This window comes from Falco peregrinus, chromosome 3 (genome assembly GCF_023634155.1).
Source record: "Falco peregrinus isolate bFalPer1 chromosome 3, bFalPer1.pri, whole genome shotgun sequence".
Taxonomy (NCBI): Eukaryota; Metazoa; Chordata; class Aves; order Falconiformes; family Falconidae; genus Falco; species Falco peregrinus.
In genome coordinates this window covers 57,489,495-57,516,328 of record NC_073723.1, presented here as the reverse complement: position 1 = coordinate 57,516,328, position 26,834 = coordinate 57,489,495, and the positions used below count along the sequence as shown (strand labels likewise).

The following is a 26,834-nucleotide window of genomic DNA, read 5'->3' as shown; positions in this document are numbered from 1 at the left end:
CTGCAAAAACGTTTTGCTGGCATAATGGAAAGAATGGAGCAGCATGGTCAGGTGAGGCACGCGCTGAAGTGGGTGTTGCTGCTTGGATCGTGTCAGGGGATGGATGAAGAAAGGCTGTATCTATCAGGGTGGTGTTTAGGGATCTGTGAGACAGAGATGTGACTCTCAATCAGAGACTCCAGATACAGACATGTACTGTTCTCTTTTTAAGTCCAAGACACTATAGGCAGTAAAATTACTTAGAGTCAAATATCTCTGTTTATTTTTTTTCTTGATCTTTCTTAAGGAAGTTTTTCTGAGCTTTTTCCACAGCGGTTTTTGCCTCACTGTCTAGAAATGTTTAGGTGTTTTAAGTTTTCTGTGAGATGACCTAGTTCTGTATTACACTATTCCTGATTATACCTCTTTTTTGCTGCTTGGACAAATTGAAGAATCCCACAGCACCCAATTTCTTGGTCTTTTACATACAGAATAAATAGGTTCCTTGGCAAACTGTCTTCCCTGAAGTGCAGCAAATGTTAAAAAAATACAATGATGTGTAACTTCTCTGTTTCTATGTGAAATAACAATTTAGCAATCAATTTTTACAAAAAAAGCCAACACCAAAACAACAACAAAACCCACCCTGAGCCCCAAGTACCATAGCTAGTTAGACTTTCTAAGGAAGGCAACAAAATACTAACAGGTTGTCGGAGTCCTTTTAATACATCTGCTCTTGAAAACTACCAAAAATAGTAAAACAGTTCAATACAATTCATAGCAGTGAGGCAGCCACTGCAAGATCATAGCTAATACTGTCTTTGAGTGTTACAGATAATCAATAGAGATCAAAGTTTCAATGTATGTAACAAGAAAAATAGCTTTCTCCTTGATGTTAACCTTCCACATTGGGAACAAGATCATTGATGGAGTTGTATGGGGAGAGGAAATGTATGGGTGATTTCCAAGTTCTTGTTTTGTAGAAAAATAGCATTTTTAGTTTTTACTGGGCAGCAAATACTTTTTAAATGTAGGTTTACTAAAAAGAACGCCTATGTCGTACAAGGCATGTTGTCTGGCAGTTGGAGTTGGCAGATAGCGTTATGAGTTATAGGACTTGGCTGTGCCAAACCTTCAAAATTTCAGCACAGACTGTGGTCAAGGCATGGATGCTGCCTTAGTCTTGCAGCGCTTCAGGAATTGCAGGGATCCTTAACATCAGCAGTTCAGGGGCTTTGTTGTCACCAAAGGCTATCGTTGACAGCCCTGAAGAGCTGCTCAGATCTCTGTGGTGCTGTGTGCAGTCTTTGCTCCAAATGTGTTGCCTTTTCCAGCATTCATCAAATATTTTTTCCGATGTTCATGTGTTGGGAAAATTTTTAATCATAGGTCAAGAAGTCTTCCTAAATACATTTATAATCAAGGCTGGAAGACGGTGGAGTGAGAAGCCTTCTTAGTTAGGAGAAATGGAAGTGAAATGACTTTGTTGGCATTGAGAGGGACCTTGACAGTCTGAAAAAATGGGCCTACAGGAATCTCATGTAATTCAGTAAAGGGAAAGGTCAAGTACTGCACCTGAGGAGGAGTAACCCTTGCACCAGTACAAGCTGGGGACAACTGGCTGGAAAGCAGTGTTGCAGGAATGGATCTGGGGGTCCCAGTGGACAGACAAGTGGCCATGGACCAGCACTGTGCTCTTGTGGCAGTGAAGACCAGTGTCACCCTGGGCTGCGTTAGGAGTATTGCCATTATGTTGAGGGAGGTGAGCCTTCCCATCTACTCAGTACTGGTGAGGCCACACTTGGAGTGCCAGGTCCAGTTCTGGGCTCCCCAGTGCAAGACAGACATATACATACTGGGTGTGCCAAGAGAAGGACTGCAAATGTGTTCTAAGGGATCTTAAAGCATCTGGTGTGAGGAGAGGCTGAGGGATCTGGTGTGTTTAAATACTGATGGAGGTTGTAAAGAGGATGGAGCCACGTTTTTTTCAGTGGTGTCAAGTGACAGGACAAGAGGCAGTAGGCCCAGATTGAAATACAGAGAGTTTTTTCTTACGCTTAAGTGAAAACATTTTTGCTTTAGGGATATTTGAATGCTGGAACAGGCTATGTTGTGGAGGCCATGTTCTTGGAGGTGCTAAAAACCTGCCTGGGTATGGTCTTGGGCAGCTAGCTCTAGTTTACTCTGCTTTGAGCAGTGGTGGCTGCAGTAGATGGTCTCCAGAGGTTACTTCCAGGCTCAGCTATTACATGATTCTGTGAAATGATCAGACAAGAAGGCATTTCCTTCAGTTTTGCTTCTCCAGCTGTTGATTTTTCTTCACTGCAGGTGGCTCAGCTGTTGGACAGAAGAGGCTAATTCATTTATAGTGAATTTGGCAGTCATTTTCAAAAGCATCCCCTTCTGGAGGGGACAAAACATGTTCTTTTTCCTTACTAATTTCAGAGTGGTCTGGGGTTTTGGCTGTTTTTTTAAGGGTTACTGAGAGAATTCTGTGTTACACCAGGCTTTTACTAGTCATTTTTATCTTGTGCTACAGACTGAATGCCAGTGCTTCTCTCTTCTATTACTCAATTTTTTTCCAAACAGAAGCAGAATTTGTTGTGGTTTTTTTGTTTGTTTGGGTTTTTTTTAAATACACTTGTAGCTGTTCACGGTATTTAGAATGCGTGGATGGAAACTGTCTGTGACTGATCCCTTTCACGCTGCTATAGCTTGGCAAAACTGTAGCAGTAAGTAGTCTTGAACTCATTTTTTGTGGAAAACTGGCCTGAGCACCTGCTGGTGGGTTACATCTGGTCTATCTTTGACACATTCTTTTGGGAAAAAAGCCAACAACCTGTATAAAGCAGTAAAATGCTTCAAAAATCGTAACAGATTTTCATGAAGCTAATGGCATCTATCCAAGAGAGCTTGATTTTCTCCTATACAAAAAAGAATAGAGATAAATATTTTTTTTTTTTTGTACAGTGGAGAAGATAAGTCAGTGATTTTCAAACTGTCATGCACAGTTGAACACAGTTGCCTTTGTGGTACAAGGTGTGTTGATAGTCTTAATCCAGAGATAAAATTCCAGATTGCATGTATATTTTGAAATACACATTTCTGACCCTTTAACTTGTAGTTAAAGGATTTCTTATTTTCTTTCTGGTTTTTATAAGTGGAAGAAAAAAAACATAGCTTTCTCAGCTTTTAGAACTGAAAAAAGATAGAATGTTTCAGGAACAGACAACTGAAGATAGGAGGCAAAGTCCATTATCTTTTTCCCCTCAGTCTTACAAGCTAATAGGGTATCCTTAGCAGCCTTTCTTTATGGTGAACATTTTAGTATATTGTTTCAAATTATAATAGTGCGCAACAGAAATCTGTGTGGTGACATAGTAACATTGTTAGGTTTTTTTTCTTTTTCTCCCCACAGGCATCAAGCATGATGGGACTATGTGTGATACTTGTCGACAGCAACCCATCATTGGCATCCGATGGAAGTGTGCTGAATGCACAAATTATGACTTGTGCACAGTTTGCTATCACGGGGACAAACATCACTTGAGGCATCGTTTTTACAGAATTACCACACCAGGAAGTGAGAGGTAAAACATAATATTTTTCCCCCATGAAATTAAATAGGAACAGTTAATTGTGGTTAACTTTCAAACTACAGATTCAGTTACTGAAACTTGAATTAGGTAAGATAGTGGCTTAGGTGTAGATTCTGTTACTGGTTCTGACTCTTTGTGAAGGAGGGTAGCTAAGATGGATCTTTGGAGCTTCGAAGACATGGAAATTTTAGAAAGAATGGAGTAGAGTAAAAAGATATGATTATTCATTTTTTTTAACCCCAGTGCAGTCTTCCTAGTTTTTGTGTTATTATATAGCAACTTTAAAACAAAGGCAGTTATCTTTACACAATGTATAATCACAAAATGATTTTTCAATGAGTTCCTGAATGTGAATGTTTAATTAGGACCAAAAATGGTGCAGACAGATTGAGGGAAAATACCCGCCTTGGGGGCTATGAAAAACAGAGTGATCAGGAGACAAAACCTTTGACTTGAACTGCTTACACTGCTCACTACAGAAAGCAGAAAAAAGATGCCATGAAGCATTGTTCTACCCTCACCTTTTGGTTTTCATGTTCTTTTCTTAAGCATCAGTTCTTGTCTCCCAGTGAAGAATTCTGAACAAAATTAGCATTTAGTGTGTTCCTGCATGGCTGTTCTTCTGTTATTGACCTTAAGTAACTTGTCTAAATGCAAAGCCCTTCTGTGTCATGATTTATCTACCAGTTAAATGAGAACAGCGATACTTGCCTGTTACTAAATACTTGGAGAGCTACAGTAAAGCACTGTGCAAAAGCTATATGCTGTGCTATCATCACCTGTGTGGATAACTCTCCAGGATGTTCTTTCATTAAATCATTGGATCCCTTTTTTTAGATATGATACTCTGTTAAATGTCACGTGTGTAATACAACATTTATATCCCCTTCTTAGAGATGTAAGGCTTGCAAATGTGTAGTAATTCAGTGTTGTGTTGTGCTTCTGTCAGTGCTCTTACAGTTAAAGGAAGTGATCAGAGCACACAGAGTTCTCGTATTGTGTCTTGTAGGGACTGTGCTTATTTTCTCAAACATTTGCCTTGAAGTTTAACTGTGGTTCAAATGCCTGGATCAGTGGCTTAGTCAAAAAGTAACTTGTATTTTTTTTGAGATTTATGCCAGCAGATTTAGGTACCAAATAGTATGATAAACTGGGTGTCTCAGTTGTAATGTTTAGTGCAGAACAATACTTAGAAGTTGGATCCAAGAGTAGGTGGTGATGGGTTAGTGTAAGTAATAGAGAATAGGTAACAAAACACAAACCAGTTTTTCTATTTATTTTTTTAAAACCTCATTGCTCTTGAGAATGCTGCCAGACTTTTTATATAAAAATATTTTATATTAATATGTATATTAATTTATATTAATTAATAAGAATTGCAGGAAGTCTTTTACATCTTGTCACGTTCTCCCTATCTTTGTTTATTCCCATTGAGCTCTGTTTTGCAACTCTTATCTAGAAGGCAGCTTCATCTGCCAAGGAGCTGTTTCTATTGGATAAGCTTAGCTGAGAAAAATTGATTAAAGTTTGAGAGAGGAGAAAAGGGCAAAGCTGTTGAATTTGAGGGATATTTTCATAGGAAAAATGGTAAAAGGCATCTAAGGACGTTTGGATGAAGGAAATCGTAAGCTCTATGTGTTTTATTCTTGTCTGGGATATCATATGGGCAGCATACCAGAGTAGTGTATGTTGGTTTTGTCTGTTTTGTAGGTGTTGAGAACTTTGTAAACTGCTGCTATAAACAACATACCGGTTTGTTTTCTACCACTTTTAGCCATTTTTATCTAAGTAATATAAAATACTTCTATGTGCTCTTTGCATTGATTCCAACAGTTTCACTTTCCTGGTCTGCCATCTGCTGGATGTTAAAAATTTAGCAGGAGGGCTGATACACTTTCTGAAGATGTCAGGAAACATTCAGAATTTCAGCTGAAAAATACTTTTGTCTGACAACATTTTCCAGGCATGAAGTAAGAAATCTGGTTGCGTGCAAATTTGTAGCTTTTGAGATAATTGAGAAGTCAGGAAATTGTTGGTCTCTTTGTATTTGTAAGATAAATACTCAGGAACTGTTCTGTTTGGGCTCATCCACTTCAGTCCTGTTGAAGTCAGAGGGAAAGAAGAGGTTTGCTTTAGAAAAATTACATATTATGACTTAAAAAATGGATGCTGATATATTTAATTAAATTTGCCAAGATATGCTCTAAGAAGTGCGTACAAAATAAACTAAGACATGGAGGGGAAAGAGATGTAGTTCTTAATAGCATAATTCTGAATAAAAATAGCAGGGCAGTTGCAGGACAGTACTGTTGGCCTAGGGACATCTAAGAGAAACAGAAGTGTGTTGCTTATATGACTCTGTGTTTCTTCAATGATTTCAATGATATGAGTACAGATCTATATGTAAGTCGTTACAAGATTGTTGCTGGTAGTAGGTAGTTTAGAGAAGAAATTATCATTAGAATGAAAAACTAACACATACAAAATAAATGAGATTTGGAAAGGTCATGGGTTTTTGTCTTATGGGCTGCTGTTAGAGTTGATAATTGAATGGATGCGATTCATGCACTGAAATCTGCATTTGTAGGTTTATTTTTGTTTCAAGATGCTTTCCTTCCTTCCCATCCTCAAAGATTAGTTTTCCACTTTCTTTGTTATCTTGACGTTTGTGGGTTCTTCTTTTAATAACTTCAGGGTATTGTTGGAGTCTCGCCGTAAATCAAAGAAAATTACAGCAAGAGGAATCTTTGCAGGTGCCAGGGTGGTGCGAGGAGTTGACTGGCAATGGGAAGATCAAGATGGTGGGAATGGGCGTAGAGGAAAGGTAAAAATAAATATGGTTTAAATAAGATGATGTGTTTCTGTATGCTCATGTAATAGTCTCAGTGGCCTTCCTAACTGTAGAGTAAAAATATCATCATAAAAACTAGTATTTTACTTTGCTGGACATCTTTAAATCTTGCTCTGTTACGCTCAAGCATCTAGAAAGAGGAGGGGATGTATACCATGAATGGTTCTCCTAAATTTAAATTTACATTTTTACAATACCAGCACTAAATTTTCAACACTGCTAAATTTTTGTCTTGGTTGCTCTGTTTAAGAGTGACTTGTTAAAACATTAAGATCTTGGACATATTTCAGCACTGGTATAAAAACAGCTCTTGAGAATTGCCCTTTCTGGTCATCACTGCGTTCTGTAGTCTGCTGCGTGTGGGTCAGCGCATTTGTGTATGGCTTGCACTTGGCTTTCAGTGCTTGCACCCTGGATTTTTGTTTCTCAGATAATAATTATAGGGACTTTTTCCTGTTTTAAATTTAAAAATTTTGCAAGTGTTGGATGTGGATATTATATTACTGGCTTAGCTCATTATATGTGAGCATGTTTGATGTAGTTGTATAATAAAAATACTTGGATTTGAAGATTGCATGGGATGATATGTTGCTAATCGTAATCTTTGCAGATTTTCTGTTTACAACTTAAATTTACCTTGAGAACTAATGAAGGCTTATTAAAAGTCATAGGGAGTGTAAAATACACTTTTATCAGAAAACATGAAATATTATGGAAGGAGAATTGGATGCCCTTATGTCTTGGTGAACTGATGTGGTTGTTTTGTTACATTTATTTTTAGTACACTTAAGCAGTATTTAAAGTAAAGTGAAAAGTTCGTGAATAAGATATTTAGCCTATTTTATATCCTAGATATTTATGGAAGCATTAGGACTTTGGAGGATTTAATTTTGAATTTTATTGAGAGGAAATAATAAATTTAAATCTCTTAAAGCAAGAGATACTCAGTGCAGCTTTTTTCATCTTGATTATTTACCCCTTGCTGTGAATTTGGCAAGTTACTTTGAAATCTCTGAAACTCCGCAAATTAAGAGTCTTAGCCTTCATTGTCTGCTTTAAGTACTAAACTTGAATTAGTGGGATTATTTGCAAGCTGAAAAAATGTATAAATGCATATAAATATTTTTAATGAGGAAAAGCAGATGGTATATAACAGTAACAGCTTTTAAATAAATACAAATAAGAAAAGACAAATTATGGAAATCGATTATTTTGAATAATGGAAGTGTTTTCAAGATTTGGTGCATGGCCTCATGATTTCAGAAATGTCAGGGAAAAGTGCTTTTCACTCTCCTCCTTTTGGACTGCTGTTAAAAAGATTGGTGCTGGAAATAAAACTGTCTCCTAACATAGTCTGCTGCCACCAGACTAATGCAGGTTAAACCAGACAAATTGAAGCAATTAAAATAGTTTTCATCCTGTTTTTCTTAGTAAAATGCTGCTGCTAGTAAGAACATGTGAAAATCTGTTTTATGGTGCTTTAACAGTTCAGATTTTGTTCTTATGCACTTACGTTGCCTACCAAATACACAAAAGAAAAATAGGCCTACAAAGTATATATTCAGGCTCCCATCTTACTAAGACACCTAGGGAATACTTCTATCAAATAGAAAACAGCTTCAGAATAAATCTAAAGTCCATAAAATTGCTGTATCCTGAATTACTCTGAAGAGATGAATAAAGTTATAAGTTCTCATTGTGCTTCTAAGTCTTTGTTCTAGAAACAATTTTCTTATTTTTAAAAATGAATAGGTAACTGAAATCCAAGATTGGAGTGCGTCAAGTCCACATAGCGCAGCATATGTTCTTTGGGACAATGGTGCTAAAAACCTTTACAGAGTTGGCTTTGAGGGCATGGTAAGTATAAAAGAACACAAAGGGTAAAATGCATAGTGGGGGAAGGGTAGTAAGAATAACTTGTTGTGCTTTATTATCCTGCTTTTGTAATATCCTTTGTCAGTTTGCATGCTGTTAGTCAGGTCATTGTGAATTCAGCTGTATGGATCATGCATATGTATTAGTAAAAGAAATCTGATCTGGGAATTTATAAAACATGAATAACTTAAAAGTTAAGGGCTGGTTTCTGCCAGAGTATGGTAAATTTTTACATCTCATACAAGATTATCTTACTGTGCTACTATTGTGCTTAAATTAAAATTCAGAAAAGTAAAAAGAAGCTTAGTTACAAACTTTTTGAAGACCTTGTTTCTTTTAACTCCTGAACTCTTCAGCACACTTCAAATTTTGGTGTGATTATTGCAAGATTTGCAGGTTTTAAATTACTGGCAACACTCGGAATCCTCTTGAAAGCAATTTTTTATTTTTTTTCTTTTTTAAACGGAAAGGTGTTGAATGAAGTTACAGTCTTAATTTGCTTTAGCACTAAATTTTTCTCTTTTAACTTCCTGGCTTCTACAGCTACTTCTATAGCTTTAGAGAGAAAAGGTTGGAGTCTGACCTATAAGTGCCTTCTGTTTCTGGGCTTTGTTATCCTAATGTGGGTCAGGGAAAGGTTACTTTGATTATCAGCTGTTTATAACATCTTAATTAGCATTTTCTTTGCATGATTTTTGTTTGATACTGCAGGGAAAAGTCATGTTAACTTAACGTTGAAGAGTTGTCAGATGTGTATCAGTAATAAAATGTTTAACGATGAGTGGTCTGCTCTTTTGAAAGTAGAATATGTTGCCTTATAGCTTCACTTGAAATAAAGTTTATTCTTAAAATAAAAAATAAATACTAAATACCACTTGCACTGAATATGTATTTTACTGTCAGGTTTAGAGTGAACATCTTCAGTGCAGGTCAGTTTTTCTGATGCATAAGGATATATTAAGGATGAAATATAAGTCAGTATTGAATTAGATGCTTCATGGTCTGTCTGTCCCATTCTAAAGAAAATTCTTTAACTTTCCCTTTTGTCAGTCTATATATGCAGCATGTTGTAGTTGGTATTTTCTCTCCTATTTGTGATGCATGGAAAAGGAACAAAATTACAGAATAGAAGCTGTTATTTAAAGCTCATGAATAGACTGTCAGAAAGTTCATCTAAAGTTGGGACAAACTTGTTTTGAGACTTAGAAATCGGTTAAGAACATTCAGAGAATGTGGAATCAATGATAGGAGTATGTGGCCCTGTAAATACAGCTGGGAAGAGACCCCTGCTTGCAAATGAATAACAGTTGACTCAAATGCAAATGGTGCTGATTAAAGAAACACAGCTTATTATTGTAAGGCAGGGTTGCTTGTTTGATAGCTGACAGGCTGCATCTGGTTCTCAAAATTAATCTATCTGGCCTGTCAGCTTTTTCTTGGGAGAGATGAAGATTGGCTGGTGGCACAGCAGGTGCTGGCTGAAAACTTGCATTTATTTGTGGTCAGATCCTTAGTGGATTTGTTTGCTGTTGCTGTGTTTACATACACAGTGGATAAGAGAGGTGCACCTTGCCTTTCTTTGTGAAACCTGTCATTTAAATCTGGAAGTTTCTACTGCCACAGGCCACAAATTCCCAAACTGAAATCTGTTTCTATGATGCTCTTAGGTTGAATAATGCGTTCCCTGTGTCTGTAGTAGGAGTAAAGTACTGTTGGCTATAATATGATTATTGACACTGCTTGCATTTCATATCTGTATATTCAGATACTAAAGCCAGATGGAGCTGCTAACCACATTACCTCCTTTAGGAATACGTGAACATACCCCTTTGCAATAAAAGGATATGCTATGTGGAATTGGAGAGTTAATGAGAAGATTGTCATTTAGCTTTTTGGACTTGTCTGTTATTTATTTCTTTGCATCCTTGGCTGTGTGATATGAAGCTGGTAACTTCCATTGGTTTTCAATAAGCATTATATTCTACTGCTTATTAATAGAATGATTTTGCTGTAAAAACTTGAAACAGTACCATCAGCAGGAGTGCCCTAAATCAGTTTTATCGGGAATACCAGGAATCAGTTTTATGCTATGAAATCTCTTTGCCTTTTTTGCTGTGATTAACCCCCTCCTTTTGTTTTTCATTATGGAGGATCTTGCTTTCATCTGTGTAGCCTCTGAAAGAACAGAAACTAGTTATCTGTCATTGTCACAGTAATCTGTAAGCCATCTGTGTTTGTGTACTTTTGTCCACAAATTCTGAATAATTGAGTGCATAAGGGAAAATGAGAAGATTCCTTGCCCTTGTGTTTTTGATGTTGCTTAAAACTTTCTTATTCTGATTGACACCCAATGTCTGTTCATCAACATTTGGGTTACCCAAAGATAATCCTTGAAATTAGAGGATTTTAAGAATAACTGAATGACTTTTTTTTTTTTTTAATAAAACCAAGGTAAATGTCTTAGCATGCTAAGCATTTCAGGAGTGTGTTACAAAATATATAGAAATGTGCTTTCTGCTGCAATTACAACTGTTAGATCTCTAACATAAGCCAAACCTTCAGCTGTAGTCTTTTATCTTGGCCCCATTATATTCAGGATTAGGGGTTTAAGATGGAGCAACAAGTATCTTCATTATTTTGTTAAGTTCTATCTAGTGCTGATCAAAACTTATTTAAAGCACACAAATGTGAATTTGGGCTGCTTTTACACTTTTGGCAGGTGTTTTTATTACATTATTCACAGTGTAGCCAAAGTTAGGTGGCTAGTTGTTTTGGAGCCCAGAGAGAGAGGGAAGACTTTTGTATACTTTGTGCATTTATTTGCACTTGTCAGCAGACTTTGTTTTGCTTCTTGTTTATGTAGTCTTATTCCTGTACATATATCTTGCAGTCTCAACCAAGCCATGTTTTTCATCTCTCCATAACTGAGTTGCTTAGAAACATATTTCTGTTAAGCAGAAACATACTTACTGATCCTTTTCCAATTTTATTATTTACAGTATTAACCCACAGGGAAGACTTGAAATTATTTCCTTCAAAAAAAGAAAGGTTACACACTGAAAGTTTTTATAAGTGCCTATAATAGATAGATGGTATGATTATAAACTGTTCACTCGGGATTTGCCTGAGGTCTGATCTCCTTTGTAAGAAGCTGTTGCTGTTGTTTTTATACCTCACGCTTCTTTGTCATTTCAGTCACTTTCTCTACCATCTTCTATTTTCTCTATTTATTGATTTCACTTTTCTCAGCTTCATGAAGGTGAAAATTATTTGAGTTCATTAAGTTCGAAATATGGCATTTCTTGTAAACCTTTAGCTAAAACTTGAGGGTTTATCCAGTCCCTTGTCTTAATCAGTTGACAAAGCAGCATGCACTGGGCTTTCTCCATTTGCCCTGTAAAGGCTTATTTCCTTGCCAAAAGCTCTTGTGAGTTTAAAGACTTAAAATGACCTTTAAAGGATGTATTCATAGCTGCCTCAGACACCTGCAGCTGTGCACCATTCCTGCTGCTGTATCTGTAGATGAGTTTTAATTTCTCTCCAGGTATTGCTGCTGGTGTTAGAGATGCTATTTCAGTGACCCTGGATCAAACATGCTTCTTAGCAGCACACCTAACTTTCTTATCAAGTCTGTAGACTCCCCTCCCTGATGGATGGCATTCCATATTGATTGGAATAACTTCATAGTTATTCCAGTTGGCAGCTGTTCCTTCAGCGTTGTTTTGCTTTACAAGGTCAAGGATGATGGTGCTTTTACACCATCTGCCAACACTGCTGACATTGCTGTAACGTAAATTTCTGCATTCCCTGAAGTTTTTATGATGATGAAATTGACTTACCGTCCAATTATACCATTGAAAGAAGAGCAGCAAAATAAAGTTGTTTTCTGTATTTCGAGTTTGACTGAGCTGGAATGCAAACGAGTTTTTCAGCAAGTCAGAAGGTAGATGCTGGACCAGTGTTCTCACTGTAGGCAAAAACCATTATTACCTACTGCTCGTGCATCAGCTGTTATTACTGATCCAAAAGTCCTGCTGTGCGATGTTTTGTGCTCATGCTCTTCCTTGAGTTTCCCATTATAATGATTTTCTGCTCAACTGGGGCTTCTGTGTCTTCTCTAACTAAACACAAATTCCACAAAATCTATAGCTTGCTCTTCTGTTTCTTGAAATAATCCTCTTCGGGGTTCATTGATTTCTCCATCAAGTTAGTATGTAAAAGCTTATGTTTTGTTTTCATCTTTGCATGTTTCCACCATGTGTTTATACCCAGCTTCACAGTAGTTAGTTCTTTTTCTGTGCACAGTGTCACCGTGAGTCTAAAACATGCATTATAACATCCCTTGTGTTTTGGTACGTTCTCGTTTGCACTTGTACATCTCATCTCCAAATGATCTGCTATTTCAGTCCATGTACAAGACTCAGAGAGACTCCTGTAACTGGAAAAGCCCCAGTGGGGTTCTCTGAAACGCGGTACAGCAGAGCTGGCCAAGCAAGCACGAGAGCTGGAGCAGCAGTGCACTGGCAGCCTGGTGTGGCTGGGCTTCGGCTGTGTCTGTGCTCCATCCTCACTAGGGGGGCCTCAAGCCACACAGTCCCCATGGGAGGATGACCAGGAGCTTAACACTCCTGATTTTTTACTTAAACTACTTGGGCAGGAGAAAGCTTGTTTTCCTTTCCTGGTAAATACAGTAGTTGAGTGCTAGAAGTAGAATTATACTTGCTTACCCAGCTTTCATGGTACTGAAGTACAGCTAAGTACTGTTTCCTATCTTAAAACTTTAGGATCTTTTTTAGGTTTGGTTATGGTTTGTAAGGCATTTGCAGGCCTATATCCTGTTGATGTTAATTTTCTTAGTGCAGTTTGTAAAGTTGCTGAAGGAACTGTTTGCTGTATATAGGTGTTAGTTTCATACTGCCTTGATCGCTGCCAGTGCCTCACCTTTCTGTGCATTTTGGGTCCTCAGTTTTTTCATGAAGGCTGATGTAAAAAAGATAAACATGTTGCCTTGCTTTTTTGTAGTACTTAGATCAGACTCTTGGTTTGCTCCACAGTGATCTAACATTGACTACATCATGTAAGTGAAAGGAAGGCAGATGTGAAGCTGAGGTTGAACATCAAGCTACCACTTAGTTTTGCAACCGAGTATATCATTATGCTCCAGAAATAAACTATGTGCAGAACATGGTACAGGCAGGGTAAAAAGAGAGTGCAGATTTTTAGGTTTCTGGATTTGTTTGTGTTTGGTTTATTCCTTATAAAATTTAAGGCATCTTAACCTGCTTCCTAATAATTTCTGCTGCGAGGTAATAATTAGCCTTTACTGAATATTTTATTTCTTCCGCTAGGTTTTAGACATCAGCCTGCTCTGTATATTAACGCTTGCTGTAACTCAAGCAATCTTTCACACAGATTCTGCCTGGCTGGGAGGAGAACAGTTCAGAAACCCTCCCCTGCTCTGTTCTTCATGCTCTGAAAGAATGTGAAAACAGTTCTTGCATGTATGCCCCTTCTTGACTCCTGCACGGACAGCTGGCTGTTGCGTGACACGGAGAGTTTGTATTCAGTGGGTGAGACCAAGTGCTCCCAGGCACATTAAATCTGGGTTGGTCTGGGGGCATGAATGCAGTTGCCATCTGGAGCAGCCCCTTTGTCCTGGGCTGAGTTAAGCCTGGCACCTGCCCGCCGGGCGGCAGCATTTTGTGGCAGCCCTGCTGCTGGCAAGCTGCACAAATGCTTTATCTTTCTCAGATTTCCTACAGAATCTGGAGCCGCTAAATCTCAATATTTTCATCTGGCTGTTTTCATCGCTTTTTCAAAGTGACAGTACATTCTTCATAGATCAGGATATACACTGAACTCCGTATTGTTTCTGGCCACTTAGCAGTTACAGGTCACTGTGGGTATTGTGTTCATCAGTGCCTTGATGATTTGGAAGATGTGAGAGTGTTCATTTTAATCCTTTTGCAGGGGCACAATCTGTCATTTATTCGACATAAATAAATGTCTTATTTATTTGAGAATATACAAACTCGAAATACAGAAAATCTTGGGTATGGGTAAAATAATTATTAAAGTATTTAGTTCTGGTTGATTATATCATAACAACCACCAATCCTCTTATTTCCTCCCCCATCCCATAGAATATTCTGACACATTTTGAAGTTTCCTGTCTCCTTCCCAACTCATCATGCACACAAAATGCCCTTTGTTTAGTGAGAATGGTTCCATAAGGAGCAACGGCAGATGGTAGCCATTTGGCTTTAAGGGTTACACAGGGGAAAAAACTAGAGGAAAGGAGAATTATAGGAACTGCACTGGTTTTATGAAGAGGAGTGGTTGTCACACTTGAAACTTGTTGTTTCTCGGTTAACATCCAGCAGAGTCTTTCTGGAGGATGAGTGTTAGAACTTTTTTTAAAAGGTCACATCACATTTAGCTCAGCATTTTTTTAAAAAAAATAAAGTAATATCCTTGTGTTCCGTATATTCCTCCTAACTGGAAATTCTTCATTTTTTGGAGTTTAGGTGCCAGGTTTTCTCAAAGTTGTATCTAATACACCTGTCAAAAAGGGTTGGGAAGAGAGGGCAGCACTGGCAGGCATTAAATGATAGGTAGGTCCAGGAAAGGCTGTAGCCTCGAGCACTGTCTGCAGGTTTAGTTTTGGTTTTTGTTTCCTTGCTTGTGTTCACAGACTTCTTTTAACAGGAAAGATAGCTATAGAACAATGCAAAGGAACTTTGCGTTACTTTAATACCTTTCTTTTGACTTGAAAATATCTCATCCTTTATAGCCTTTTATATCGCTAAAGGTTATTAAAATCTTTGAGAGTGTCAAGGCTGATGGATTGGAAAGTATTTGAGATTTTCTGCATCAGTAATGAATTCATGGGGTATGGTTTTTGTACACATAATGTTCAGCCTTTCTAAGTTAAGTGTATTTCAGTTCTAGTTTCATTGACCTGCAGACTCAGTCAGTGAGGACTAAAGTTGTCTCAATCTCTCTCCGTAGTCTGACCTGAAATGTGTCCAAGATGCAAAAGGAGGCTCTTTCTACAGGGACCATTGTCCTGTGTTAGGTGAGTTGAAAATAAATTTATCTTGATGTGTGTTAATTATACATAGTCTGAATTTCTTTTTCCTCTTTAAATGTCATCTAAAAGGACTGTTTTTATTAGTGAAATGGTAGCAATGATAAATTGTAATGCTTTTCTAAATGTATTTGGTATCTGTGTGCCAAGCGGATGGCAAGGGAGCGGTTAAGTTTTGGCTAAGTAATAAATCGAGTCATGTCTTGTGCACTCTGTTTCTATATATGAAGTATATAGAGCGAAACATAGCTGTGCATTCTTATCAGACTGTCTTAAGTATTCAGATGTTCAGTGAAGTAGCATGTACATGGCCATAAACAGGAGTCATTCAAGTGTATGACTCTAACCTGTTATTTTATACTAATACTAGTATATGTTGTGAGATCTTGGTTGAGGTTTTCTGTTATCAGCTATTGCACTGACCTATTCATGTATGTCTTAGCTGGGCTTGTAGACATATGCAAAGTATAAAAAATAATTGCCAGGTATTTCGGATTTTAAAATACGAGCAAATTGGGATAAAGTTTATAGACTGTTGGGCACAATTTTTTATATTATCAATGTGTGTTTCCTTGGCAAAACACCTAGTCATAAAACGGGACACTACAGAAAATGTTGCTTTTCTCATGCTTTCCTCCAATGCATAAAAAAAACTTAGCTGGTAAAACTGTCTTTTCTAAAGTGATGAGAATTCTGTCAACTAGTCTTAGTCTAATTCTTTGCACAAGTACTTAAAGTATGACCTGCAAGCACTGTTCTTTTATTAACAGCATAGGTGAAAACAGTAATGGTCTGTTTTGTTTATGAGACAAAAAAAAAACAACGGAGAAGTCACTTAGCTATCTACTGTCAAGTAGATGAATTGTTTGGAAGTAAAAAGCCAAGGCAGTCTGATTTTAGTATCTTGCTTCTGTACTTAAAATCAATTTTGTTATTTTAGTCTGACATGAATAAAAATAGCAAAATAGTAATAGGGTCTTACTGGTTCTTTATTACAGGGGTAAGCTTAGGTTCTTATACATGCCCTTTATTCATTTTAGTTCTTGCTTTAAAAGTAGGTCTGTTTTCTGCAAGTAGCTTGCTTTTAGAGTGATAGTGTACTTGGGTGCATGAATATTAATCATTAAAGATAGTAGGAGACTATGCTTTGGTAAATTCTTCCCTTTCCGCTATATTAAGTTGTTCTTAATAGATGATGATGAACTCAGTTCTTCATTCTTGCCACATTATGCTTCATCTTCTCAGTCTTACTCTTTGTTAGAACATCTGTCCCTTTTATTTGTCTTCTGAACGTAGTTCACAGATATGTTCATGCTGTGAATTTAAATGTATGCTTGGATTAAAAATGAGAAGGTTATTTTTGAAGGTGATATTTGAAGTGGAGTGTAAATAATATTGCAACAGGGGCATGATTAATACAGAGTAGTATGTAATTGGGGCAAAGTACTGGGACTGATTTTGTTCAGTACCACACTGGAGATGATGGTGAGACAGAATACAATCCCAGACAATTTGCAGGTGACAGCAAGTTGGCAGAGGGGTGTGGTTGAAAGTAGAGCTTTATTCAGAAGAGCCTTGTTTGGTGAGTGAAGACCTCATGGAGTTCAATCTGCAGTGCAGTTTTGCACTCGGGTTGAAATAAGCCTGTGTACCAGGGGTTCCCAGACTGGGAACTGTGAATGCCTGAGGGAGGAGCCCTGCTGAGCAAGACCTGGGTGTTGCAGTGAATACCAAATTAAATGAGACAGCAGTGTGCTGTTATTACAATTACAGCCCACTATGAAATTTGCATTATTAGGTGGATAGTGGGCAGCAGGATAGGGAAAGCTGTTAGGCCCCTCTTATCGATGGTGGCGAAGCTGTGTCTAGAATTCTGTGTCCTGTTTGTACCATTGTCTGTCCATCTCCACTTCCCTCCCTTTCCAGTTCTGAGAAAATGTGAAGTCTGATAATGGCCTGCTAAAGTGGTTCAGAGGCTGAGAGAGGACGTATGTAAGGAGGAAAAGCTGGGCTTGTTTAGTGTGGTAAGAAGCAAGTGGAGGAGTAATCAACTAGCCACCTACAACCACTTGGAGGGTGGTTGAAAATGATGGCACCAAAATTTCAGTAGAGGCAAATGCCATAAAAACTAATGGTAGTGACCCTAAGGCTACCTTAAGGTGACTTGAGAGGTTCAGCCTCAGATACTGAGGAAATTTCGGTTACACCTACAGCTCTGTATTGCAGCACTTTTTATAAAGAGTTACTTGGAGAGATTGTGGAACCTTAGCCCTTGAGGGCTTTCAGGACTCAGATAAGCAAAGCCACAGCTGACCTCAGCTGGGTGTTAGTTCAGCTTTGTGTGGGATATCAGACCAGGTGACCTCTAGAGATATTTTCTTCTGACTAATGCTTCTATAATTCTTTGCTGTTATATATCTTTTCCTTTCTTAGGCTTCCCTGTCCCATCAGGGCAGTCTCTGGGATATTTGCTGTCTAAGTTTTCTATCTAGTGCGTTCTGTATTGGTAGCTTTTCTGAAGAACTAAGTCTTCGACTTTGTCCTCTGCAGAAGTGACTGTTTGGGATGTTACGTGTGTTTTGTAGTGATGGTGAAGGGTGCAGAGTGAAAATACTGTTCCATCTATAGGTTTAAACTGAGTTCTATAAACTATAGCCCTAAACCAGGGGTCCTCAAACTACGGCCCGTGGGCTGGATACGGCCCCCCAGGGTCCTCAATCCGGCCCCCGGTATTTACAGAGCCCCCCGCTCCCCCCCCGCCGGGGGTTGGGGGGGAAACTAAGCAGCCGCAGATGGCTGCCTGCCACTTCATCCGCGCGCCGGCCCCCTGGTTAAAAAGTGTGAGGACCCCTGCCCTAAACTATAGGTCGTTTAAACTAAGACCAGGACAGAAAGAAGTCACCAGGTGGTCATAGAAGTCAAAGTCCCTTGAATATGAGCATTTATTCATGGCTTTGTTTTCCTTCTCAGGAGTTTATTCTTCGGTAGTATCAGATTCTCTTCTTTACCACTGTGTCCTTTGGAGACTTAGTGCTGCCAGCTCTGCTGTGGCTTTCAGGCTCTGGAATCAGCCTCCCTTCAAAGAATGTTTTTGTCTTTGTGTCAGGCCATTTGTTTGTACTTCCTTATTGTTGCAGTACAAGGACCCTTTCCCCATTATTACCTTTTGCTTGGAAGAGGAAAAGCAAACATTTCCCCCCTTAGAGACAGCAGTGTTACTAAAGGAACTCTGCTCACGCTGTCCTTTGTCACTGATGTTGCCATTGAACTTGAAGCTACATGACTTCTGCAGTTGTACTCTTTGCTGTTCTGTGGATGGTACCAGATACCATCCTCTGGTTCTGGCAGTGAGGAGGTCCACAGGTGTGTTCTCTCATCAGTTGACGCAGCTTGATGAGTGTGCATGTATACCATTTCTCTCCAGCTAATGAATTTTTACTATGTGACGCATCTTTTGAAAGCAGGAATTATCCAGAGAGAATGTTTTAATTTTAAATTTGCAGGTTGGGTTTTGGGTGTGTATTTTTTTGCTTTGTAGTCATCTCCCCACTTAAAAGGTTAAAGACTATCATTGCTGGTCATTCTGGAGTTATGCTTTTGCCAGTGCTTTCTCCACGTTCAAGGACTGACCCAATTAAAAACCACTTTCTGTAGACCTTCTCTTATCTTTCAGCCTCTGAATGGGTACATGGCACTTCGTGTATGACTTGCATAAAAGCTCTGATAATTCTGAATCTAGATGTCTAATGCCATATGATAGCTGTTACCATCACAGCTAGAGCCCATAGTGAATCCTGGCATAAGTACTTAGCATTTGCCAGTGTCATTGCTATTTGCCTTGAAAACTCAACAAGAAACACACAATCCCATACCCCGAGGTTCAGAGTTTTTTCACCCTTTTTCACTCCCTTTTACCTATCAGCCACTACAGCTGAGAGGCATCAAGTCTCAGTAATTAACATCTGTTCTTTAAATTGCATGGAAAATCAGTTGTGGTTATGTGAACATTTTCTTCTCATTCCATTTCAGGTGAGCAAAATGGTAACAGAAACCCTGGTGGGCTGCAAATAGGTGACCTTGTAAACATTGACCTTGATTTGGAAATTGTACAGTCTTTGCAGCATGGTCACGGAGGATGGACTGATGGCATGTTTGAAACTTTAACAACAACTGGAACAGTTTGTGGCATTGATGAGGATCATGACATTGTAGTACAATATCCAAGTGGCAACAGGTTTGTTATATTGCCTTCATCATTGATTCTCTCAAACTTCCTTTGCCTTCAGCACTTGTGATCACTTGGTAATCTTTCTTTTCTCTTTTTATATCTATTAAGATTTCCTTGAGAATTTTTACATTCCTTCTACAGTGTGTAATGAGGACTTACCTTTAAAGATGCTTTAGTGGAAAAATGTTCATTGCCTCTCTCATTTGGTACAAGTTTGAGTCCAGAATAAGGAATGATGTTCTGAACGATCTGGTTTCCAAAATGTCGTATTTTCATCAGTATTTTTTTTTGTAATTACAAAGTATCCCATGGTTTCAAGAAGAATGGTAATAGCAGTGCATTGCAGGTTTTCAGAAAAATGGGTGGTCAGGTGACAAACTACTTATGTTGGGGATCTTGTCTAATATTAAATGACGTTGGCATGATCTATTTCTAGCATTTTGTTATTCAAAGGAGTGTGGTTTATGTAAATATGGACCAAGAATGGGAAGTGCTGGGAAAGCTTTTGCCAAAACCACTCCCTGCAAGGAGTTTGGGTTTGAAGTTTGATGAGTTGCATCTATGCCAACAGGACTCAAACCCAGCTCCTCTACAGCTAGGTCTGATCTTATATGTCCACATGGTTTTGTTTTGTCTTCCTCTCAAGTATTTGGCTTATCTTTAAAAAGCAGATGATGAGTGGAATATCATTTCAGTTGCATCTGGAGACTGATCTATTCAGTTTGTCCAGAAAGGATTAACAGTGTATTATTCATTCAGGCTTTCCCTCAAGATATTTTTTGTTGCAAAATAATGCAAAACAAAGCTGTTCTTGCACCTAACACAAGCTGAAGGGATGCAAGTGGCTTTTCTTCTGACAGTCGTGGCTGCAGAGCCAGTGACAGGAGATGCTGTCCTGTGGTTTCCTCCCTGACTTTGCCCTTTATAGACATTATCTGATGCTTCTTAGCTAGATCAGATAATAGCTGAATGAAAGTCATCCCCAGACCAAATGGCACATAAAGGAAGGATTACCATATTACATATTAGAATATAACTCGGCGTAAAAACAGCTAAATGCCTCTAAACTGGTAAGATTTATAGTACAAATTAAGATAGCCTGGGTAAAAATTGAGGTGTATGTAGAACATCCATTTAATTGAAGAGTATTTTTTATAACTGAGGTGTTGCAACTTTTGACCTGGGGGAGGGGACAAAATTCGATGTTCTTCACATGTTGTTTCCTGGCAGTCCAATCCTTTGTGAGACAGCTTGGATCTTCCCCTTTTCAATCAGAGTAGTCTCCTTCTCTCTCTGGAAAAATAAAACTGTATAGCTACTTTCAGGACTGTTATATTGCTGTCAGCTTGCTTCCCCTTAAGCAGGATATTTTTTCATTGCTTTTACAAATGTACATCTCTGAAGATCACCCTGGAAATATTCAACTAATGAGCCACAGACAAGTTTATGGACGAAAAATGGTTAACAATAAATATGCCAATAGTATTCAATTGCAGAAAGTTTGTAGGCATACAAAGCAGAATCTTTTCCAACAGATAATTTTTAAACATACATTTCATTTTGCATATTTAAAATATACTTTAAATGTTTCATTGTCTAGGTGGACTTTCAATCCAGCTGTTCTCACCAAAGCCAATGTTGTCCGAAGTGGAGATGCTGCTCAAGGTGCAGAAGGAGGTACCTCACAATTTCAAGTGGGTGACCTTGTTCAAGTGTGCTATGACTTGGAGCGAATCAAACTTCTTCAGAGAGGTCATGGAGAGTGGGCTGAGGCAATGCTTCCAGTAAGTAGTTTTACCATTTTGTGAAACCAAACATAAAACTTAAATAATATTTGTAGTTACGATTGGTAATAATACCTGGAGGTTGTATGAGTCAAAGTGATTTTCTTCTAAGTTAAAGAAAGTGTGTTTCATCAAGCACAGTGTAGTACTTGTGTGGATGTAGTAATCTGCTTAGCCTGATCTTCGCTAAAAGTATCGGTGACTGTACTATTTAAACAAACGACTTCATAAAATTTGTGACTTAATGTAAAACATTCAGATTTCTAAATATTTTATTTTTAGTAGTATTTGCATTTGACACTGTCTTTAATGCAGACTTTAGGTAAAGTTGGTCGGGTCCAGCAGATCTATTCAGACAGTGACTTAAAGGTAGAGGTTTGTGGGACATCTTGGACGTACAATCCAGCAGCTGTCTCAAAGGTGGCATCAGCAGGATCTGCTATAAGTAATGCATCTGGTGGTAAGTTTGTAGAATAACCAGTAACGTACATATGGCAAGTATTTGTATTAATTACAAAATTGTTAGTAAGTACTGGTACGTAGTTTGTGTGCAAGGTTAATAATACTCAGGCTAATTGATGTTAAACATTTGAGAAAGACGCAAGAAAAAGCGTGCAGTTGGTACAGAGATGTTGGTGGTTGTTATCTTGATAAGGTGCAAAAACTCCAAATTTGGGTTCCTGTTTGGCCACAGTGCAGGTATGTCTTTGGAGGTCTGCTCTAAGGACTTTAAATAATTGGAGGGAACATTAGATTGGAATAGGGACTAGGGCATGAAGAGAGAATGTCACTGGCTGTAGCAAGCAGACTGCTTGTTTTAATAGGTGGTATGGGATAGCAAGTGTAACAGAGGGATCTGTTGCAGGCAGTTAATGGGCATAATATTCTTTCCTTAAAATTTCTGTCTTGAAATTTAGCTAGACATCCTTTGACCAATTACAGTAGGATATTTTTTGTCCATGTAATCAGGTTTCAGTTCTTTTGAACCTGCCCTTATTCATCTAATAATGAGGCAGAAAGACTATCCAATGTGTTTTATGTTCTGTTGGCTGTTTCACAAATCAGTTATACTAGAATCTTTTTTTCCTTTTCTTGTTCATAGCTAGTTGTTTTTTCCTCTTTGCATATTTGCTTTAATGCCACAAACCTTTCTACATAGTTTTCTAGGGTTTTTTTCTAGGGAGGCATTGATACAGTGAGTTTTTCTGCAATAAAGACAAAGTCACAGCGCCCATAAAACTAGCTAGAAGCATAATATGACTTAGTGTTTCAAATCACAGATACAGGGTATATAGGATATACCCTAAGTTGATTTAACAGGCTTTTTAGCCCTCTAAATATGTACATTAATGTTTTTATACCTTGTCCCCACCTTTCTATATTTTGTGGTAGACAAGTTATTGTGGTTCAGTCAACTTTGTTTTGAAGTCTCTGATGTGACAGTCTCAACTGTCTAAAGGGTATTGGTGTGTAGCGCTTACTCAAAACTTAGTAATAACTTAAGAGCTGCCACGTTATGGTGGTTTGTGCATTATTATGTACATGCCTTTAGAAACATGACAAATTTAGCTGCTATTTTTCTGTTCCTGTGTGATTAGAATTGTAATTTTTATGCTCCTTTCTTTAATAATTATAGAGAGATTGTCTCAGCTATTGAAAAAATTATTTGAAACCCAAGAATCTGGAGATCTCAATGAAGAATTGGTTAAAGCTGCTGCCAACGGAGATGTTGCTAAAGTGGAAGATTTGCTAAAGAGACCAGACGTAGATGTGAGTGTTGTGTTTTGGGAGGACCTGTTCTGGGGACCTGTGAGATTAAAGGACGTGAAGCTGTTCCAGACAGTTAGTAGTCTGTCTGCATAGAAGTAATACAGCTAGTTCCAATTCTCCCATTTGTTGTTCTATTAAATGTTTGGGGGTGTGTGAAGATAACACTTAGACTCTTTTTCACCAGACAGATTTTGTGTTCTGTTGTCTGCTGTGAAGTAAAATACTTTCCAACCTCTGTTTGCCAGAGTCAGGGCAGGGAACCAAACTCCTAAGTGAAGAACCTTCAACTTCTTTTGGTTCGAGTGGGATAGAAGGAAGGAGGGTAGATTTTGGGGCATTTTTTATCCCCCAGTTGTGGTTTTTGTTTTGTTTTTTTAACTTGTCAGGTAGATCATCTAATCTGTTCTGTCAGATTCCTTTCACCAACTTGTCTAATAACCTAGTACTGAAAAATCTTAAAGAAAATGCTTAAGAATTGGCATTGGAGTCCAGTTGGATCAAGTCCTATATTTGGACTTGGTTCAGGGAGCATGTTTTAAAATCACAATGGGATGTTTTTCTTACTACAGCAGTAGTAATTCTTGCAGATAAGAGACTTATATCTGAGGACTGATATGTAGCTCAAGATTATACAAAACATGGTATTTTGTTCAGACTAACTTCTGTTGTTGCCATAAATTACAGAATAAGTTAAGTATGCTGTAGAGGACTGGTATTGTTCTGAAACCTGTTCTCAAAATCTTGCCTTTACAGTAGCCCAAAGATGAAAGGTTTTGATCCAACTGTCATTAAAGTCTTATTGTTTGAAATCCGTTTTTTGCTTCGTTCCTTCTATCTAGGTAATGCTATAGAAACAAAGTAGGGAAGACTAGGACATCATCTATATGTGCAGAGAGGCAGCTGTCTAAAAACTGTTCACTTGATACTTTCATATGTGTGCTATTCCTTTAAGTTTTCTAATACATTTGCACATACGCTACTAAAATGTCTCGTAGGTATGTGTGTGTATCCTGCAACTTATCTCACAGTATTCGTATGCTTCCAGGTAAATGGACAATGTGCTGGACACACAGCTATGCAAGCTGCTAGTCAGAATGGCCATGTTGACATTTTGAAGTTGCTTCTGAAACAGAATGTGGATGTAGAAGCAGAGGTAACTTAATATTTCAAAATAGACTTTGTGTCTCCACAAGTTTTAAACTTTGCTACATACAAAAATAACAATTCTATTGGAGTTGCTGCCTTCTCAAATGTCAGTGAGTGGAAAAAACTCCTTTTCTTACTGTGATTACATTCCCAAATTAACCTCCTGCTAACAATATTACAGAGTCAATATCTAATTCTTTAGCACATCTAATTAAGTGAAATACAATGCTAATATAATAGAGCTGTATAAGCTAGTATGTGATGGTAGTGGATGAAGCCCCTTTACTTTCTTTATTTCATTTCAGCAGTAGAATGCAATAGGCTAGCACAGTGCCTATGGCAGTCAGAGAAAAAGATGATATTGGATGCTACATCTCCAACTTCAGATAGTTGCTATGCTCTTTATGTACAGTGTTTAGTTAGGAGAAAGCTTTCCATTGTTAACTAAAGCAAGTTTGAGCACAAAGTAATGACAATATCTTTAGGTAGGATAAATCTTTCAGCTGTGGGTTGATGTTGTTTTTTAACCTCCAACAAAATGGAAGGAGTTCTTTTATTTAAGTTTTTCTAGAATTATTGTTTGTGAGAAAATTATCTATCAACATACTATGATATTTGTATTTTAAATTTATTTTGCCTCATTCACTTTACACAGATTGCACTGATATTGCAGCCTTTGCTCCTTCTGTGAAGCACAAGAAGGATATGTCAAATTTCTCTAAGAATATAACTTAAAGCCTAACAGAAGGCTTAGAAGTTAATAGTGTGCCCAGTCATTGTTTGCGTAACAAAAAAATAACTTCTCATGCATGGGCATTTAGTGTTAATATTGTATTTGATATACAGAAGTTACAGTGTTAAAACTTTACAAAGCAATGATGTAAATCTTGAAACTAAAATTATTTTCATATTCACAGATACACCGTTACTTTATAAAGGTCTTCTGCCCAGTTTTAAAGATGGCTTAAATTTGCAGTACGTACTTGCTGTGGTCAGATTTCTGTGAAGTAGTTTCATTTTAGTAGTGCTTTCACTGCAGTACATACCATATACTGTTACAAACTAGACTAAGCTGCTTTTCGTGTGTAGTATGGAATCAAAGCTGCCCTGTTAAGTGGTGGACTGATGCTTTCTTCTCTGGTATAAGGAAAGGTTAGAAGCATTAAGAGAGGGAAATAGAAGCACTGCTTTAACAGCTTCAAGATAATACACCTGGTGATCTGCTAACAGAATTGTTAAGAGTTCATGTTTGCTGAGGCTTCAGAAGTATTGTAACACTGGCATTAAAAAAAATTCAGGGGTTTTATTTGAGTTTTCAAACCTTTTTCATGTAGTTGCTTAAATGAAGGTGGTATTCCTACTTAATTGCATTAATTATTACAATGTTAATCATATATATTACATGATTAGATTAATGAGGCTGTTTCAGGCTTTAAAAAATGTCAGCTTTTAATATATTGGTGATGTGAAGACCTAGCAGAACCATCCCATTAAGCAGAGAGCAAATAGTATGTTTACCTCACTGTTGCGGTCTGTGGCATGGAAGCAATGGATAAAAATCCTTATTTTGTCTGCTTTATAGCTAAGTTGGATACATTTACACTTCTAGTCACTGCTGCAGAGTATATATGTTCATGATGACATTTTCTGGGTATGCCCTCATATTGCTGTCTCCTCCGTGCTTATGTCTCTGGCTTAATACAGAGTACAAGTGGCCTCTGAGTCAGAAAATGTTACTGACAGAGCTCAAAAAGCCTTATGTAGGTACTACATAATAAAATACATAGCCTTTCAGTCTGTGGAAATTATGGGTATCAATTATTATATTGACAATACTGACAATATTGTTGGCATGTAGAACTATAGTGCTTTTAATATTTAGATTTCTAGCTAAATACAAGTCTTGGGACAGAAGCTTAATTACTTGCTAGCTTTTTCTAGGTATAATATGTTGCTGTGTAGAAACTACACAGTGAGATTTACCTCTTGATCATTTGTTTTGAGGCTGAGCTAAAAAAAAAGGCATGTGCTTTCTTGGACCTCTACTCATTAAAGCAGGAATTCTGTACATTAAGATTTTATAAAATCAGCGGTTTGCATCTCAATATTGAAGCATGTTGAAACTGTAAAATATTTATGAATTAGATGGGGTTTCATCAATAACTATCTTGGTATACTTTGCAGACTGCAAATATGAAAAGACAAATTACCACATACCCATGAAACAGTGCTCTGTAAATGTTTTAGCAGTTTAACTACTGTCGTGCTCTTGATAAGTTTTGCCTCATAATGATCTTTATAACCAGATGAGAAATACATAGACTTCCCATTTCTGATCCCTTCCCCTTCCAAATAGGCAAGCTTTGGCTTCTTTTGACTGTTTGTTGGATGTGCCTGAGAAGGATTTCTGCTGTCTTAGAAGACAATTTTGTAGCATGAATTGTTTTGGAAGGCATAAAAATACAGTGTTTTCAAAAGCTATTGAAGCTGCTGTTGTTTAGCACCCTGACAG

The 26,834-nt window shown here is 37.8% G+C and overlaps 1 protein-coding gene across 8 annotated transcripts in view; it reads left to right on the top strand.

Annotated features, from left to right (window-relative positions):
- MIB1 (MIB E3 ubiquitin protein ligase 1) overlaps positions 1 to 26,834 on the top strand; it is an 83,017-nt gene that overhangs the window by 7,349 nt on the left and 48,834 nt on the right. For all 8 annotated transcript variants that reach the window (XM_055799052.1, XM_055799053.1, XM_055799051.1 and 5 more), the window contains exons 2-10: positions 3,398 to 3,569; positions 6,273 to 6,402; positions 8,182 to 8,286; positions 15,316 to 15,382; positions 19,424 to 19,628; positions 21,223 to 21,406; positions 21,722 to 21,866; positions 23,043 to 23,176; positions 24,222 to 24,329. In XM_055799052.1, coding sequence (XP_055655027.1) covers positions 3,398 to 3,569; positions 6,273 to 6,402; positions 8,182 to 8,286; positions 15,316 to 15,382; positions 19,424 to 19,628; positions 21,223 to 21,406; positions 21,722 to 21,866; positions 23,043 to 23,176; positions 24,222 to 24,329 — 1,250 coding nt within the window. The remainder of the gene's footprint in view (positions 1 to 3,397; positions 3,570 to 6,272; positions 6,403 to 8,181; positions 8,287 to 15,315; positions 15,383 to 19,423; positions 19,629 to 21,222; positions 21,407 to 21,721; positions 21,867 to 23,042; positions 23,177 to 24,221; positions 24,330 to 26,834) is intronic.